Raw genomic sequence first — 20,079 nt, 5'->3', positions numbered from 1 at the left:
ACCAATGAGCCCACTGTGGGCCTCATGCTGGCTACCATAACACCCGTCACAGAGACCCATGACTAACAGTTTTGCCACTCAACCTCTCAACGCTCCATGTGTCTAGAGCGGGCTATTGCTCCAACTCTAGGGACCATTCTCCTTGGGTGACTGCAAGGCACTTGCTTTTTATGTGGATACTGACATCAGAAAGTCACCCAGATTGTTCTTGAAATACCGAAACGATGCAAGGATCCTCCCAGTTTTGCAACAGTGCCTGTCATCATGGATTGTATCCACAATCCGATTGGCATATCAGCTTGCTGGAAGAGACCTACCGTTGCACATTAGAGGCCACTCCACTAGGGCTGTTGCCACCACAGTGGCACACATCAAGGGGATGCTGTTAGAAGATGTCTGCCGGGCAGATCTACCCCACTTACATTTGTCACTCATTACAAGGTGGAGGTCTTCTCCAAGCACGATGCAGCCCTTGGTAGGGCAGTTCTCTTCTCTGCAGTGGCATGACACCCACCAACCAAGGTTCGTAGCTTGCTAGTCTGCCATATATGCGATTTCACAGAGACCACGAAGAAGAAGGAATGGTTGCTTACCTGTAACTGTGTTTCTTTGAGTGGTCACCTGTGAATTTCGCACATTCCCGCTCATCCTCCCCACTTTTCCTCATGCCTGGGTTCAGCTGCTGCACTGCAATAGAGGAACTGAGGCTATAGCCCCTCCAACTGTCTCTATACCTCCTAGGGAGGGTGGGCAGGATTATATCCACAAGAGCATAGAAACTTTCTAGAGGATTCTCAGCTTGCTGTATAGGCGCAGAAACTACCATATGTGCGAATTTCACAGATGACAACTCGAAGAAACACAGTTACAGTAAGTAAGTAAGTGACTTTATTCTTATACCCCGCCACCATCTCCTGACAGGGACTCAGGGTGGCTAACAAAACAAATACAACAGTTAAAACACATTACAGTAAATAAAACCACAATAAAACCGACACTATAAAACAATACATTACAATGATCATAAAACTCATTTAAAAGCATAAAATGAGTACAGACATAGTAAAATGGAATGAACCACCAGGTTAATGGAGGGGGGTAGTATGGAGGGGACATTTGAACTAAAGTGCAGTAATATAGTTTTAAAGTGCTGTGGCACAAACAACAAGACAGAAATTTTTTTTAATCGTTTATAGGGGATGGGTGTCCGGTTAATTATAAAGCAGGAACAGTGCGTGAGAGATATATTGATTTAATTTAGGACATGGGGACTGAGTTATTCAAATGCGCAGCGAAAAAACCAAGTATTTAACTGCTTTTTAAAAGATGCAAGGGTGTGAGCCTGCCTGATCTCCCTGGGAAGGGAGTTCCAGATCTGGGGGGCCACAACCGAGAAGGCCCGCTCCCTCGTCCCTGCCAACCGAGCCTGCGATGGAGGCGGGAGCGAGAGAAGGCCTCCCCCGATGAATGAAGAGATCGTGCAGGTTCATAGGGGGAAACACGGTCACGAAGGTAGGTGGGTCCCGAACCGTTTAGGGCTTTATAGGTAAGAAGAACCTGCACCTTGAATTGGGACCGGAAAAGCAACCATTCCATCTTGCTAAGCATTATCTGCTAAATCTGTCAACCTTTTAAAACAATTTGATCTCTCATCTTTCTTTCTTAAAGAAGGCATTTGTCTTGAAGATGTACATTATGGATCTCACTTTTAAGACTAAGGTTTGTCTGGAACCTGTATTAGTCTTTTTTGTGCTAGGTAAAGGCATTCTTATTTCATAGGTGTTGCTTTTGTACATTCACCACCTTTTATCATTTTGCTTTTGGTTTTACTTTGGCTTTCCATACTGCATTGGGTTGTCCTCTCTGCTGTTCCCTCTCCCCTTTTTACACTTTTATTCATAGTATGGCAATCCACATTAAAAAATTGTGACCCTGTGAAATGAATGCAAAGATGTGCTGGGATAACATCTCCCAGCACATCTTCCTTTTCACTACATTGCTTTAAAAGCAGAAGCTGTGACAATATGATAGTAGATACAGGAAGACACAGATAAGACTTCTGAAAGGAAAATGTACAGTATATCTTGAGACGTATTGATTCTTCTGATACAAAACCAGAATTTTTGTGTTTATAATGAGGTGGTAATGTTTGTTTTTGGCAATATATTGTTAAAAGTAGTAAGAACCAAAACATTATATAAAGAGCTTGAAAAACATTTCTCTAAACTAGGAAAATTGGCTTTAAAATAATAAATGGAAAATTGGTAAAAAGTATAGCGTATTCATAAAGGAGCAAAAACCATTCCCAGCTTCACGAGTACACTGATGGGATTAGACTTGGAAGCTACTGAGCAAGAGATCTGATGGTCATGGTTCTTAGCTCTTTGAAAATGTTATGTGAGCAGCTATTTTTTTTAATAGACAGATTTCAAGGTAAGCATAACTATAAAGGAAAATGTGTGTTGGAGAGGCATACATCTGCAGTATTTATTTATTTATTTATTTATTTATTTATTACATTTATATTCCGCCCTTCTCAAAGGGGACTCAAAGTGGCTTACAAATTAAATTAACATACAATATTATATTATTAGCCTAGCACAATACTGGCATTAAATTACTCTAGTGTACTATATCAATATATTGTAATATTATTAGTAATATTACATGTAATATATAATATATAATTAATATTATTATATTGCATTAATTAGTATTATATTACAATATAATATCAATATTATATGTATATACAGTATATTATTTTATTATATATTATTGTAAATTATATATATATACATATGCAAATATGTATGATATGTTGGAAATATGATTTGAGGCACTGTTCATGCTTGAGAAAGGGCTTATTCCCATGCAATGCTCACACAAAAAGCAGAAAGCTTAGAAAACTTAAAAACCAAACTTTCCCCACCTTTGTGTATTATGTAGAAAAATCTAACTTTTTTGACCTCTGAAACCTACCTCTCCCAGCCCCCTTTAGAGAAAGTCCAGTAAAGAGCTCGAAAACAACTGTACCCTTTATAGATAGAAACTTAAAAAAAATACTGAATACCAAACATGCTGACAAATACGTTCTACAAACTGCTTTGCTGAGGGAGATCCAAGTTCCCAGTGATCTGTTGCTTAAATGTTTGAAAGAACTGATCTGTGTTCTTGTGAACTGACAGTTCCTAAGTGGCTAGTTTATACTATAAATTCTCTACAAAATACTTGGTTACAGTGTTGAGTCACTCACAAATTCAGGATGGGGAATACTTTGATTTGTTATGGAAGAGACACCTGAACTCTGGGGTTGCGTGTTGTGCCTTAATGTATCCTTCTTTGTGGTGATAATTAAATTACTCCTGATAGTTACATGATTGTGTAGTCGAAGGCTTTTGTGGCTGGAATCACTGGGTTGCTGTGAGCTTCAAAGCCTGGCTAAAAGGCATTGCGGACAAACTCAACCAGAGAGGTCAGCCATAGGAGAGCACTTGATGAACCAATCTGGACACAGCATATTATTTGAGAACACAGAAATGATGGACCACTCGAACAACCATTATGTCAGACTACACAGAGAAGCCATTGAAATCCAAAAGCATGTGGACAATTTCAACAGAAAGGAGGAAACCATGAAAATGAACAAAATCTGGCTAGTGGCTACCAGTATTTATAAACTCTAAAATCAGAAAAGTAAATAAAGAACAACACTCTGAAAACAGAGGAATTCCAGACATGAAACATTCAGGGCCAGCTAACCCCTCCCAACAAAGGATTCCCCTAGGCAGGAAGCAGCCAGGCTTTGAAGCTGTAAGGCTTTTCAATGCTAATCAAGGTAATCGATTGCAACATTCATACTTGCCTCCAACAGACAAGAGTTCTTTCTCCCACCCTGGACCTTCCACAGATATATAAGCCTCACTGGCCTAGTTTCCAGTATACCTCACAACCTCTGAGAATCCCTGCCATAGATGTGGCTGAAATGTCAGGAGAGAATGTTTCTGGAACATGGCCATACAGCCCTGAAAATTCAGCAACCCACTGTTACATGATTGCTTTGAGATCTGGAATGCCTCCTCCCCTTCATTCACTTCCATCTGTTATCACTACCTCATTTCTTATCTGCAAAAGACAGCTTTCTTCTGAAACAGTGGTCCTCATCTGGGGTCCCCAGATGTTTTTGGCCTTCAACTCCCAGAAATCCTAGCAGCTGGTAAACTGGCTGGGATTTCTGGGAATTGTAGGCCAAAAACATCTGTTGACCCCAGCTTGAGAACCACTGTTCTAAAAGAACTGATGTACATGTGGTGAAAACATTCAGGAAAACCTTGTGCACAATGACTTTTCAGCATGGGCTCCAGGTGTGTGCCTGTAGAACTGTATCACCTGTGTGGCTGATTACAGTGTTCCCTCACTTATCGCGAGGGTTAGGTTCCAGGACCAACCGCAATAAGTGAAAATCCGCAAAGTAGGGACACTATATTTATATTACTATTTATACATTATTTTAATAGTTATACACTATTTTAAGTCTTTATCAACCAAGTGTGTGTTGATAAATCGCCTCCTTCTCCTCCCGTTGCCACTTGGGCTCCTTTTCTCTCCCTTTGGCTTCTCCTTCCTCCCTTCCTTAGGCTGTAAATTGTAATTTTTTATGATTTATAATAGTCTTTTAGAGTTTATTGAAAAACCACAACAATGAATCCGCTAATAGTGAACCATGAAGTAGTGAGGGAACACTGTATTTAATTTTGAAATTCTGCATCTGTGGTGAAGTCTGTTTCCAAATTAGGCTATTAGTGTACAATTGGCCCTGTATTATTCAAAAACTTTGCTAGGGATCCAGGCTCTGCTATTTTCTACCACAATCTTATTCGCTGCAGTACTTCTTCTGTCCTTTTCACTATTGCAGAAAAATCCAGTGGGGTGAGGGGGAGATAAAATAATTATACAGTACCTTTTGATTAGTAGTTCTAGAAGCCATCAATTTAGAAAATCTCTATTCATAACGTCTTTGGCATCAACATTGCAAAAAGACGATTAGGGTTGAAATAAAACATTTTGGAAAGATGACTAGTATTGCCTATGTTCAGATAAACACATTTAGGACTTTGAAAATTTAATTTGCGTCTCCATCAGAAAAAAAAAAACACCTATTTTCCCCCAAGCTTTGTCCCTCATGTTAAGATTTTATCCACCCTGAAGAAAGAGGCCAGACTGGTTGTAAGTTTACTGCAGCCATTCTAATGTATTATCTTTTTTGGCCAAAACCATCTGCATCCATTCCTGTTTAATCCAAGAGCTAGCAGTCTGTCTTGCTCCTGTGCCATCACCATCTGGAAAATCCTGTATTTTCTCATTTTAGCCATGATCTCAAGCCACCCACCAGATGTGGCACCAGGCACTGCTCTAACCGCAGACATTTGGATCAACTCTTCAACCTCCCGTGATTCGGACATAGGTCTGACCTCCCCTATTTCCCAGAAGGCAAACAAAACATAGTCATGCTTCCTTCAAATAAATGGCTTTCAGTACAGGACAAGGCTCAGCAACCTGAGACACCATCTTCTTTGTACACTCAGGTATTTGTAGTGATTGCTTCATTCAAGGTGTTCAGTTTTTATGGCACAAGTGTGCCAATGGTTTTGGATGACAGTAAAGGAAGAAACTTCCATATAATTTTCTCTTCACCTCACTGTTGTAGTTATCTTTTTTATTTCTTCTAGCTTGAATTTTCTTGCTTCAGTAAAAGAAAGGTCTACTAATCCATGATGTCAATTTGGAATATTTTTCTGTAAGGGGAAATTGGCATGTATTTTGGGAAGAGGGAGGGAGTGGAAAAGAAGTATTTTTAGCATTTTTGCAGTGTTATACATGGGATATTGCACATACAAGTTGGCTGGGTTGTTTTTCTCCACTTTGGAATATCTGGTGGGAGCAATGTTTGTGAAAGAGTGTGGAATAAGAGCAGGAGATCTGATTCTGTCAGTAAGGAAGTGTTGAAATATATGAAATTGTTAAGAAGTAGGCAGAACAAATCAGAAAAAATAGGAGGTGGCACATTATGCTATTAAGGTCATTTGATACTGCATCCCAGTGTCTTTGATGATGCCCTTGCATGATCCTTCATAGGTATAGCAAGTGGTAATCTCAATTAGCATATTGCTTTCAATTGCTATGGTCAAAATAGCTGCCAAGGGGATGCTAGAAGTGCATGAGCAGGAAGTTGATAGATTCTTACCCCATAGATTTTAAGTGAATGCGGACGTCACAGTTTAGTGCACTTTGGGGAACATGAAAATAATATATTTTTCATCCATTGGTTATTGTCCTTTGAACTGGCCATGTCCATTGTGCAACATCTTGTGTCTATAAGGATGCTTACTCTTAGATATGAAATGCTTGAGAAGGTCTGAAAATCTTTGATTTGTGCTTTGAGCAAAACAAAATATGTATCTCCATTTTATGTTTCATTTACATATTGTTTGTATTGTATGTATTGTATTGTATACATATTGTTTTACACCACTTTGAGATCACAGTGGCTAGGTGGCAAGTGTTTTACTAGGACTATCACCGTATCCGTTATGTGAATCAAAGAATCATGGGATTTGAAAGGACCCACTGCTATGTAGAAGTAAACTCACTTTCATAGATAGAGAGTTTGCTACCTTTTGAGACAGTATATTTAACTGTTGAACATCCCTTACTGTAAGGAAACTTCCTAACATTTAGCTGAAATCTCTTTTACTGTCATTTGATTCCATTGGTTAGTGCTGTAGAAAACAAGCTAGTTTCATTTTTATATAAGATTCCCTCAGAAGAAGGCTAATAGATTTTAAAGTTTTGTTTTGTTGCTGAGGGGAGGTGTGGTTTAATTATTTTCATAGAAAGGCAGTAGAGTCATATTTTAAAATGAGTGGTATGGAACTATCTACATACAGATTGGCCTTTAAGGCAGTGCATTGCACTGTGGGCAAATGGAGAATCAATTTTGTAAGTGGTGGCTGAATTCTATCTTACATAATGGTATAAAGGTCATAATCACCAGCTCAACTAGATTTCATGCTGGTCTAATGTTGGCACCTCAACAGGTGTGATGACTCATGGGCCTTGTAGTCCTGTTCCTAGTACTATTGTGGCAGACGAAGAGGAAAACATGGGATTTTCGCCGATTCAGCCAGAGCCGGAGCCTTTCCACCTGGAGGATGTTTGCCCTCAAGAATTCAGCCAAACAGGCCTTGGGCAGAACTCCCCCCCCCCCCCCCGTTTTCCCGGAGGGACAATTATACTAGAGATAGAGGAGTCAGAGAGGCTAATCGCCGGAGCCTGAGAATCGCTGCCAAACAACTAGCTGATTAGGTCTGCTTCCCTTGGGAAATTCTAAGGAGTCATGCATCTGGACAGAGTTGGGTTTCGCTTCTCGTTCTCTAGGGAAAGTGTTCTGTTGGCGGGAAAACGAGACCCAATATAGGTGTTTGTCGCAAGGGGAACTTTGCGGAGTCAATTGATCAGCTTGAGGAGAGAGATCGTGTGTGGACTTCGTAACCCCAGTTCCTTGCTTCCCGGATCAAGTTTCAAGCCTGCCTTGTTTCACGTTTTGCCACGGACCTTGTTTCATGCTTCATGTTTGCCTCGTTTCAAGTCTTTGATCTAGCCAAGAATCAAGTTTATTTTCCAGCCTTGTTGTCAAGCTACATTGGACTTTAAGGACTCTGTCATTTCCCCACACTATTGCTTGGCAAAGTGTGTGTTTCGGTCAAGTGGATTATAACTTTGAACTCTAATATCTTATATTGGACAATACTTTTCTGGACTATATTTGGCCTTATCTGAAAGGTCTGCTTCTGAACTATATTCTTCACTTGTTTTTATTGTTTTTATATATTTCATTAATAAAGATATTAGATAGAGTCTGGCCTCTGCGCATGGTTATTGGTATTCTGCAGCCTGGGTCCTGACAACAGGATGCCAAACAAAATATAAACAAGGAAGCAGTTTAGTTTCTATTATTACATATATGTAAGAGGGAAGTAGAATATAGAAGATTATCAAGATCTCTTGTACCACACATCTAAAATATGATTCCTATCTTATGTTTTGGTGCTACCCCCCTATAATCAAATATTCCATGGTCTCTTGAGAAAGCTTTCTCTGCCTCAAATACAATAAGACAGGTTAGAAGTTATCCAGTACATGCAGTTCTTTTGAAGATTAGATAACATTGAAATAAATGGAGAAGAAACATATCTTGCTAGAACATTTAAATCAGAATTTAAATATATCATAACATTTTAGACTTCTGTCTTTTTGTGCTTCCCACCTCAGGATTTCTTGTTGCTCAGGGACAGTGCCATGTTAGGCTGTAATGTACATGAGCTTTGGCTGCCATGGAATTATGGTTAATAATGACGGATGCACTAAGCTTTGATCATACATGTGGATCAGGCAGAAAAAAACTACAAAACGAAACCATGTAGTAGGACAATAAAGTTTGTCATCTGCTTTTCTGAGTACTTCACAATTTCTCCTGTAGCTCTTACCATGTCAGATGTTGGCTTCTCTTCATTTTCTTCACCACATTCTACTTAAATAAGTCTTCCCATGGTTGTTTAAACACTAATAACATGTATTTCTGGACATTTTTGGCTTGGGGCTTTTTCAATCTTAATTCTACTTACTCGTGTCTCAGTTATTGTGTATGTTTAGAACTTCAATCCTGTACATTGCAGATTTTCCATTACTACTATTTAATGTTTTTATTACTAACCATTGCTGTTGAGCTCTTTGCTCATTGGGGAATGTGTATGGGGAAAAGAAAGAAAGCACTGGGGGGAAATGCAGATTTTTCCAAAGTTTATAAGCAACCAATTGTCTGTTGTCATCAACTTATGAAAGTACAAGAGGATTACTTCTATATAAAATTGTAAGAAGAGAAGGGCTCATAGCATATTATGGCTAAGAACATTGTCCCAGTATACAGCAGCAAATCCATTTTTTAAAAATCACACCATCATTTACTACTTTGAGTGTATCCAAAGTGGTGAGCAAGAAAATAAAATGTTAAACCCCCATCTTGTGATCATGGAGGATTTTGTTGTTGTTATTGATAGCTGCCTTTAAGTTAACTTTAATTTGTGGAGATCCTATGAATGAGAGATCTCCAAGTCACCTTACCTTCAAAAGCCCTGCTCAGGTCTTGCAAACCCAGAACTAGTTCTTCCCTGACTATTCATTTATTGCTCCCCATTTTACCATGGATTATTATCTTTTCTAGTGAGTCATTTCTTCTAATCATATGGCAAAAATACAATAGCCACAATGTAGGCATCTTGGTTTCTTGGGAGAGCTCAGGCCTGATTTGTTCTAAGACCCATTTATTTGTCTGTGACATCCCCAGAACTCTTCTCCAGCAGCACCACATCTGAAATGAATTGACTGTCTTCCTAACAACTATAATGAAAGCTGGAAGCTGGAAAAAAACTCAAACTTGAAGCCATATTTGTGATCAGATTAGCATTTTGCATACTACAAAAATGCACATAAAATGTTTCTGTAACACTATTTCTGAAATACTCAGTTTGTTCTATGTCCTTTGATAGTTTTCCTGGATTTGTGCATAATCTCATTACTCTTCGCTGTTCTTGGACAATCACGGTCTACATTAACTGGCTTTTTTTCCCCTGTGAATCTCCAGGAATCCAGCAGTGAAGTGAATCAGTGAGAATTCACAAGGAGTGATCTAGTCTGACAGACTTGTGCAAGGTGCCATAATGACAGGAAGTAGCCCTCCAGACAGGTACGTTTGGATACAGAAGGACAGAAAGGGAGATGCACCTTCTGGGCCTTTCTCAGGACATACATTTCCCTTTTAACTATGCTTATTAAATACCACCAGGCCCATGGGTAGCTGCTGGGACCCCTGCTAACCAAACTTTAGAAGTAGTGTGTTAAGTTACAGGGTAACACTATGACTTGTAATGTGTTACTTTTGAGAATTAACATTGATATATTTATAGCATGCAGATGACAACAATCCAGTCCTAGCAAAATGGATAATCTTTATTATTCCTAAAATGCTGTCTTGGGGAAAAGTATTGGCCTTTAAAAAACCCACAGCTTTCAAATTTTTAAGACAACTTTCAGTGTCTTCTTTCAGTATGGGTCCCAAATTCCCACCATCTCCCTGGAATAATATTTGTATAATATGTGTATATTGTAAAATTGTATTGAAATGCTTTTAATGTAAGCTGCTTTGAGTCTCCTTTGTGGAGAGAAAAAGCAGAATACAAATAAATATAACAATAATAATAATAATAACAACAACCTGATACAGATTGCACAGATGTTCCATTTGATTTTATTATGTGTGCTTCTCACTGAGGCTAATAGTGTCTCAGGGCTTTTCATCAAAGCACTAAGGAGCTTGTAGAGAAGGCTTTCAGACAACCTTTGCATCCTGTTTACGTGCCTATTAACACTTTAACCTTACTGAGAAATTATGCACATTCTATGTTTCTGGTTGTATCCTTATTTGTAAAAAAAAGTATTAGTAAGTTAATTTTTGCCATCACAATGGATATTTTAACATTGTGAGAGTTTCAGTAGGACAGGGCAAGGCTACATCTTGTGTTGTTCTTGTTAGGAAGAATAATAATATACAAAATAATGCACTGTTAAAACACTTTCCATTAGTTGTTATTCATGATTACAGGACTGAGAATAAATAATGCATTCAAATGGGCAAATTCTACTAATTAGTTTATATTTAAGACTATCATTGAGGGAATCAAATGAAGCAATAGTGAATTTTTGTGATAGTCTCCTGAGAGTGGACACTATAAAGGTCATAAATATATGAGTGGTTATTGCTGCTGGCTTTCCTTTTCATGCTGTCTTGTTTTTGAAGGCACTACCAACACTGTTTCTTCAATAATCCTAATTAGAATCAGAAAGTAACCCCTGAGGCTTGGAATACCATGTGGATGGGGTTGATAATTAGAGGTGCATTTTTGAGCAAATATGAAGACTTTCAGACGAACGGTTTATAAATGTCTTTAAAGTCTTTTAAAAATTCTCCATTAAGAGCACTATCCTAACAGTTGGACTGTTTTTCTTTCAGGTACAAGGGTGTTTGGCTGATCTTTTTCATACTTGGCCTTGGGACACTTCTGCCATGGAATTTTTTCATGAATGCTACACAGGTGCGTTCAGGAAAGGCATCAGCAATTTGTGTTCTGGGGATGTAATTTTTACCAGATGCCTTAGAATTTTTCTAGATGAGCAGTTTCTGTGCTATATATCAAGACATAGGGAGCAGGGAGTGCTTTGGAAAAACTGGATTGCATCCCTGCACCTTATGTTCAGTGGAGTGTGGAGTCTGGGTGCCACATTGATTCATTTTCCTCTGTGCTCAGATGGTGAGGGATATTATCCTGAGTGGAGTGTAAAAGTGTGCCAAGATAGCCTTATTTTTAATGATTTAGGAAAGGAGAGCACAAATGTCAGGAAGTTATCCCTCAGCTGAAGGAGGGATGGTTGTTTTTTTAAATGAGAACTGTTGGATGTGATGGTAAGGAGAGAGACAGAAATGTTTCTAAGGACAGTTTTTAATCCTGGAAGAAAAATACTGTATTCGATGCTTGCGAAACACTTGCAAATGTATCTTTTAAGCTAACTTTGATTCCATGCAAAACTAAAGTGTCTGGGGGCCCTATGCTGAGTCATGGTTAAAACACAATGTTTATTTTCAATTGAACTTAAGTAGTTTTCTGTGGTTTGTACCAATTTATACCATGCAGTGGGTCAGAGATGTGGAAAAATTATTTTGAGGACTGCATCTTCCAGACTCCCTCCCAGTATTGGTCATGTTTTCTAGGGGAGAGGAGTCTGGAAGTGGTAGGCTCAAAGGTAACTTTTTTGAGCATTTCCTTTGATGAGTAAATACAGCCTGCTTTCTTTAATTGCTGAAAGACTGAAGATGTTGGAGAAGTGTGATGGAAGGAGATTTTTAAGGATTAGAAGGAAGCCAGTTCATGGGTTTAAAAAAATGGGAAACACAAGTGATATTTCTTACAATACAGAATACTTCATAAGTCAGGCAAGGCATGTGGGTACTTTTCCAGCCATGTGAGTAATTTATTTATTTACTTTGTTTTATATCCCGTCCTCTCTCCCTCATTGAGGGACTCTGAGCAATTAACAACGGGCAATTCTTTATTTACCACATTTGTACCTTGCCTTTCTCACCCCAAAGGGGACTCAGGCAACAATTCGATGGCATACACATATACATCCATAAAATAAATACAATTAAAATTACTAAACATCAATTACTAAAACATCAGTTAAAATCACGACAACAATTCAATGCCATTCAAATATAAGACAACAACTTCTTTGGGTGTTATGTCTGTCTTTGGGTGTTATGTCTGCTCTCCTCTCGTTCCCACCACCATCTCAAGTGCGTCTGGTGGGGACGAGGGGACGAGCCTTCTCGGCAATGGCCCCCCGGCTCTGGAATGCACTGCCAAAAGAGATCAGGCAATCCCCTACATTATCCAATTTCCGTAAGGAACTGAAGACCTGGAGGTGTCGGCAGGTTTTTGAGTAATTACATTGGAATACCGCCAATCTCTGGGCCTGAATATATTTCACAAGATTTATCTAGCCTACAATGATACATTTTAATATATTGGGTTTATGGTTCCCATCCCCTTGATCAGGTTGTGTGTTATTTATTGCTATATAATTGTATTGTTTTACCTTGCTTAATAATGTGTTACTATGTTGTTACGTAATGTATGTGTGGTTTTTATGATTGGAAACTGCCCTGAGTCCCATCCGGGAGATAGGGCGGTATATAAATAAAGTTTTATTATTTTTTATTATTTTTATTTATCTTATTATGCTTGAGTACACTAGATAAAGGAGTGAAACAACATACAAACAATAGATATATGAAAACCGTATATTTTCGTATATCTACTGTTTGTATGTTGTTTCACTCCTTTATCTAGTGTACTCAAGCATAATAAGATAAAGACAGGCATAGCACCCAAAGAAGTTATAACGAAACAAGGGGAACAACCCCAGGAGACCTTGTCGTGTTCCTGTTCCTGGTGTTGCGAGTCTAATGAAGATTCCTTTTTAATATAGAAGTCATTAATTTGTAAGCTGAATTCCTTGACTACGATTAGAATTGGACTCAAAACTTTACGCAGGTCCAGGACTAATATGGACTTGGTTGTTTCTACATGCTTCGTCTAATGTCTGTTACTTCTTGAAAATTATACCCTTTGTTGGATTATGATATGAGATTTATACCTTTACTTTTGATTCTTTGGAAGTAATTTCATTATAAATAATACAGTTTGAAGTAATTTAATCTCAGGCAGATTTGTAGAAAGTATTTCCTTGTTACATTTCTTGCAAGCAATATAAGAGTGTATACACACATACATTGGTGTTCTATGTTTTTCCTTTCTGACACTGAATGTTTGCCATATATACTGGAAACCACCCTGAGTCCCTTCAGAGAGATAGGGCTGTCTACAAATAAATTATTCTTATTCGTATTCTTATTATTATTATTACTACAGTGGCATTGATTTTCTTCCTGTTGTCTCTCACTCTTCTGTATTCATTCTCTCTAGTACTTTACTGACCGCCTAAAGGAGGATGCTTCTGTCGATCGCTATAACAACTTGAATGTCACAGGGAAGGGAACTGTCTTTCCAACGCAAACAGCATCCCTATTCAACAATGTGAGTTCAGGGGAGATATGAGCAGCTACCATGTAGGAGATGTATTTGTTAGTGGTGTCAAAGTAAAGGATGGGTTTGGATTAGAGCTTCTTAATCCCTATACCAAGGGACAGCAATGTGTGGCAAATGAGACTGAAGTATGCCTTGAGACATTTGACTTCATCTTTGATGTACACTCTATACCAGTGGTTCTCAACCTGTGAGTCCCCAGGTGTTTTGGCCTACAACTCCCAGAAATCCCAGCCAGTTTACCAGCTGTTAGGATTTCTGGAAGTTGAAGGCCAAAACATCTGGGGACCCACAGGTTGTTTCGGGTTGTTGGGGAACTCCTTCAGCCACCTGTGGTGGAGGAGACTTTTGACGACCCAGCAACTCGGTGTCGCGATTTCGCACACCATTTTGCAGACAAAGTCGCTCAGATACGCCTTGAGCTCGACTCCAATTTCACCACAGTGCCAGGGGAGGTGACTGAGGCATCTGCTTGTCCAATTTTGTGGGATTCTTTTAGGCTTGTTCTTCCTGAGACCGTGGTGGAGGTCCTTGGGGCTGTGAGGGCAACCACGTCGGCTCTGGACCCTTGCCCGTCTTGGCTAATTAAATCGGCCAGGGAGGGGCTGGTTGATTGGTTTGTGTTGATCATTAATGCATCGTTGGAGCAGGGGGTTTTTCCATCTTACCTGAAACAAGCTGTGGTTCGTCCACTCCTTAAAAAGGTTTCCCTTGACTCCATGGTGCTGAACAATTTCAGACCAATCTCCAACCTCCCTTTCTTGGGTAAGGTGCTGGAGCGGGTGGTTGCCTCCCAGCTCCAGGGCTTTCTAGATGACATCAACTACCTAGATCAGTCACAGTCTGGTTTCAGGCCTGGTCACGGCACCGAGACAGCCTTGGTCGCCTTGGCGGATGACCTCCGTAGAGAGCTGGACAGGGGGAGTGTGACCCTGTTGGTTCTCTTGGACATCTCAGCGGCTTTCGATACCATCGATCATGGTATCCTTCTGGGACGACTCTCTGGGATGGGTCTCGGGGGCACGGTTTTGTCGTGGCTCCGATCCTTCCTGGAGGGTCGATCCCAGATGGTGAAGCTGGGAGACGCCTGCTCGGACCCCTGGCCTTTGAGCTGTGGGGTCCTGCAAGGCTCTACTCTGTCTCCCATGCTCTTTAACATCTACATGAAACCGCTGGGAGAGGTCATCCGGAGTTTTGGAGTTGGGTGTCACCTCTATGCAGATGACGCACAACTCTATTACTCTTTTCCACCTAATTCCAAGGAGGCCTCTCGGGTGCTGGACGAGTGCCTGGCCGCTGTGTCTATCTGGATGAGGAGGAACAAGCTGAAGATCAATCCCGACAAGACAGAGGTCCTCCTGGTCGATTGTAAACCTGACCGGGGTATAGGGTGGCAACCTGTGCTGGATGGGGTTACACTCCCCCTGAAGCCACAGGTCCGCAGTCTGGGAGTCCTCTTGGATTCATCGCTTACGCTCGAGGCTCAGGCGTCGGCAGTGTCTGGGAGGGCCTTCGCACAATTGAGACTCGTGTGCCAACTGCGACCGTACCTCGCGAAGGCTGATATGGCCGGGGTGGTCCATGCCTTGGTCACCTCCAGACTGGACTACTGTAATGCACTCTACGTGGGGCTGCCCTTGAAAACGGCTCGGAAGTTCCAACTGGTCCAACGAGCGGCAGCCAGGATGTTAACTGGGACCCCTTACAGAGAGAGGTCAACCCTCCTGTTCAAGGAGCTCCACTGGCTGCCATTTATTTTCTGAGCCCAATTTAAGGTGCAGGTGCTTACCTACAAAGCCCTGAACGGTTTGGGACCATCCTACCTCTGTGACCGCATCTCCGTCTACGAACCCACGCTTTCACTTCGGTCATCTGGAGAGGCCCTGCTCGTGATCCCGCCTGCGTCGCAAGCGCGGTTGGTGGGGACACGAGATAGGGCCTTCTCCGTGGTGGCCCCCGACTCTGGAACACGCTCCCCAAGGATCTCAGACAGGCCCCTACATTGGCCGTCTTCAGAAAGAACTTGAAGACCTGGCTGTTCCAATGTGCCTTCCCAGATTAATAGGAAATCTCCAATACCAAGTCCCATAAGCACTTTATTAGAATTAAGATCGCCTATCACACTCTGCACTTGCCCTATAAGCTTTATATATCACCTGTCACATCAGCACTTTTAATCTTGTACCCATTACTCTGGCCCGGCCCAGTTCTATTGTGTTTTAGCGTATTGTTATTGCTTGTTGTTTATACTGTTTTAATTGTTTTTAATTTGCTTTTTGTTTTGTATTGTTATATTGTGTGTTGAGGCCTTGGCCCTTGTAAGCCGCATCAAGTCCTTCGGGAGATGCTAGCGGGGTACAAATAAAGTTTAATAATAATAATAATAATAATAATAATAATAATAATAACCAAATCTATACCATGCCTGATGGAATAGGTAGACCTAATGCAGTATCCGTCCTCTTTCCTTTGCCATTGAGAAAAGAGATAACATGCAGTAGGATTTCTGAATGCAGATTTCATTATGGCTGAGATGTGGAGAAGTCCAGGTGAACTATTCCTCCCAATATGATTTCTGAGCTTTCAGTGATTCAGATGATAGAACAGAATGCCAGAAGCCTAACCTACAGTCTTGGGAAGGATGGCTTGGTCATTTTTATGGGCATTAGATTGGTAGATTAAAGAGATAAAGAAATGATGATTGAAATAAATGGAAGCATTTCAGAAAAGAAGAACAAAGTGTAATTTTAATTTTAAACTAGCAAGAACTGTGCAAGAAACCCTGACAATATAAGAATGACTGATCATTGATCTGTTATATCTGAACTGTATGATTCCATGCAAGAACTGGGGGAAGGCGCCTTACATTTGTCCATGTCCAAAGAACGTTCGTCCTTTTAGTCTCAGTGGGACTGTGCGACCAACTTTCTTTGACTACACCGATTTGCCATAGCATAATGGATCAGGGTAATTCACCCACTTTCTAAATATTTGCAGGCTTCCCATCTCAGCCATGCCAATGCAAGTGCCACTGGGAAGACGGAAGTCCCTCCCACACATCTGGTTGCCATATTCAACAACATGATGACACTCTGTGCCATGTTACCTCTACTCATCTTCACCTGCCTCAACTCCTTCATCCACCAGAGGTGAGTCTGTAAAGTGCTTTCTCAGGAGGGGAATCCTATGCTTCTCTCCTTCCTGTTCTGCCTCAGTTGCATCTCAAGCTGAGTGATTTCCAGTAGGGTGAAAACAGAAATCAGGCAGCATTGATCTTCCTGGTAGAAAGCTGATGGAACAGGGCTTCAATTTTTCATCATAGAAGTTGTTTTATACTAGCTTTTTGTAAAGAGGAACTGAAATAGGGGTGAAATGTCAATAGTTTTTAAAATAACTCCTTCTGTCCTTTTCCTTTTGTTAGGATCCCTCAGCAGGTGCGCATCTTGTGCAGCCTGGCTGCCATCTTCTTGGTCTTCATGCTAACAGCTATCCTGGTCAAAGTCCCCATGGAACCCTTGACATTCTTCATAATCACCATGGTCAAGATAGTTTTCATCAATTGTAAGTGGGGATCAATTGTAAATTGATATTGACTGGGAGAGATAGAACAGACTTCCCTCCATACAGTTCTCCACCTTCGCCATTATTCCAAGAATTGCTGCAGTGTTCTTCTACTATATAAGCAGGAAGAAGAGGATTTGCCTCTATTTTCATCAGATTGGCATGGATGACAATAGCACGGAATAAGGCCCTTTCTTAACTAGAAAATCTATTCTAATCTATCCTAGAATAGACCTCTGTGTAGAAAAAAATCATGTGCAAACTCCTACAACAATTTAGAGGAATCTTGTTTCCAAAGCTATTGGACTGCACTTTTAAAAACTAGCTTAAAATTTTTAAATATGTCAATCCATGTGCTACAATTGTACTTACAAGGTGTGAAAGGAATCATAATCTAAAGTGCCTGAAGAGTTCCTTTTTGGGGAGCCTGGTGCCCAGTGATCACATATGAGGATTGAGTGAGACATGCAACCATGATGTTGTACTCTGTAGCTTGACGGCCCCCTGGCCTGCTGCCATGGGCTGAATATGTGAGACATTGGTATGGTATTCCAGAACTGTGTTCTTCCCTTATAAATGTTCTGCTTTCTTTCTTTCTCTTTATTCTGACAGCCTTTGGTGCCATTCTCCAAGGCAGCCTCTTTGGATTGGCAGGACTCCTGCCTGCCAGTTACACAGCCCCTATTATGAGCGGGCAAGGCCTCGCAGGGACATTTGCAGCTCTGGCCATGATCTGTGCTATTACCAGTAAGTCTTTCTCTTCCTCCTCCCTCCTTTCCACCTACTATTGCCTCATTGCCACTCACCTGATTCAGCGGGATGTTCAGGGACACAGAATTCTTTGAAGGGTACAGTGTCAGGTTATAAGAAACTCTTTAAAATTAATTGTGCTGCAACTCCTTTATTCCTCATCATTAGACATCATTATAGCTGATGGCAATTGTGATACAGTAACATTTTGAAGGCTGCTGCTTGTTCTATTTAGTCAGGACAATGGGGTTTGAATTGAGATACAAGGCTTGTGGATATCATATCTGAGATTAACCTTTCCCCAACCTCAGAGTCACAAGTGCTGTTGGGTCACAGTTCCCAATTATCCTCAGTCCGCATGGTGGATAAGCAAAAGTGATGGGTGTTATCATTCAATAACATATTGGGACCCAAATTGGGTTAAAAACTAAAGAGCACTGACCACTATGTAAAAAAAATATAATTGGCCCTCTGTATCTGTGGATTTTCCAACCATGTGAGTCAGTGCCCCTTTGAAGACAACCATAAGGTTGTGACCCTCAGTGAAAATGAGTTTGACACCCCTGTACTAAAGGGATAGACTGCCCATGGGGCCTAAATGCTGCCGCAGAAACCCCAGCTTTCCTGCCTATGTTTAGTGATCTGACACCCATGAACAATAAGACTTGAGATTACAGTATCGTCAGAATTGCTGGCTTCAGGCATATGCAGTGGGGGTCCTGATTCTATCAGTGGGTTTGTGATTGAGCCTCCGTTTGCGGAAACAGTTGAATTGTGATACTTGGTTTGAAGATGTTTCCTAGAAGCACAGTTCCCAGGGAGAGACAGGTGGCTTCCTCTATTCAATTCCATTCCAGAATATATTTAGAAGGGAAGATTCCCCTGTGATCATTTCTTCCAAATCTCTTTTCAGGTGGCTCTAAACTGGAAGACAGTGCCTTTGGTTACTTTATCACAGCCTGTGTGGTGATCCTGATGGCCATTGGTTCCTACATTTTATTACCTCGTCTGGTAAGGACACGTTTCTTTGAAGGTAGCCATATGTCTACTAAAGTAGTTAAAAGAGATTATTTCATTCTTGCCCAGTGGACACCATTTTTTAAGGGAGGCCAGATTTTTAGGACATCATTAGTAATATACCAGTATTGTCAAGATGCAAGAACTCTTCTGTTATTGTATTGTTGAAGGCTTTCATGGCTGCAATCATTGGGTTGTTATGTGGTTTCCGGGCTGAATGGCTGTGTTCTAGCAGCATTTTCTCCTGATGTTTTGCCTGCATCTGCAGCTGGCATCCTCAGAAGACCTTCTGTTACTATTTCAAAGAAATTCCCAGTGTCCATCCCTTTTGCTATGTTTTGTTAGTTGGTGATTTTTCTTTCCACACCAACACAAATTCTGTATCCTGATTTCTCAATAGGACTTCTTCCGTTATTACTCTATGAAGGACAAGACAGAGTATCGGGTCCATGAGAAGCACTCTGAAGTGGAAACCAAAGTCGATCTCATAAAAAAAGGTAAAAGCCAAAGAGGAGAAGAGGGATCGAGGGAGGGAAGTATGCACATAACTTGGTGGTTATGGAGTCTCGACCATCAACAAATAGAAATAAAAAGCCAATTTTGCTTCTGTTTATTCATTCAATTTATTAATCAGCCTGCTACAGATTGCTCTCAATGTGAAAAAATATATGTAAATAAAATGCAAATAATATCCAGGAAAATGTATATGGGCATGATTATAAATGTCCATTGGTTATAATCATAAGGCATGGGTGGAAATGCATGGGATCCAGCTGTCCTTCAAATAATGTGGCCTCAAGCTGTGAAAGAGTTTATAGGTTAAAACTACTCCTTTGACCGGGACCTAAACATGATACAGTCATCTCTGAATGTGGTTCAGTTCTGATGCGATAGGTTGGTAACATGCAGTGCCAGTAAGTGAAACAAATTACACTATGTAACACGATTTTTGTTACTTGGTTATAAATGCCAT

General features: G+C 40.5%; 1 protein-coding gene across 3 annotated transcripts in view; it reads left to right on the top strand.

Annotated features, from left to right (window-relative positions):
* slc29a1 (solute carrier family 29 member 1 (Augustine blood group)) overlaps positions 1-20,079 on the top strand; it is a 105,890-nt gene that overhangs the window by 73,867 nt on the left and 11,944 nt on the right. For all 3 annotated transcript variants that reach the window (XM_008125051.3, XM_062973859.1, XM_008125054.3), the window contains exons 2-9: positions 9,701-9,802; positions 11,126-11,207; positions 13,659-13,769; positions 16,776-16,927; positions 17,200-17,339; positions 17,952-18,086; positions 19,003-19,100; positions 19,507-19,603. In XM_008125051.3, coding sequence (XP_008123258.1) covers positions 9,777-9,802; positions 11,126-11,207; positions 13,659-13,769; positions 16,776-16,927; positions 17,200-17,339; positions 17,952-18,086; positions 19,003-19,100; positions 19,507-19,603 — 841 coding nt within the window. In that variant the 5' untranslated portion in view covers positions 9,701-9,776. The remainder of the gene's footprint in view (positions 1-9,700; positions 9,803-11,125; positions 11,208-13,658; positions 13,770-16,775; positions 16,928-17,199; positions 17,340-17,951; positions 18,087-19,002; positions 19,101-19,506; positions 19,604-20,079) is intronic.

The sequence above is a fragment of the Anolis carolinensis genome, chromosome 1 (assembly GCF_035594765.1).
Source record: "Anolis carolinensis isolate JA03-04 chromosome 1, rAnoCar3.1.pri, whole genome shotgun sequence".
NCBI classification, from domain to species: Eukaryota; Metazoa; Chordata; class Lepidosauria; order Squamata; family Dactyloidae; genus Anolis; species Anolis carolinensis.
This window is presented reverse-complemented; position numbering and strand designations above follow the sequence as displayed.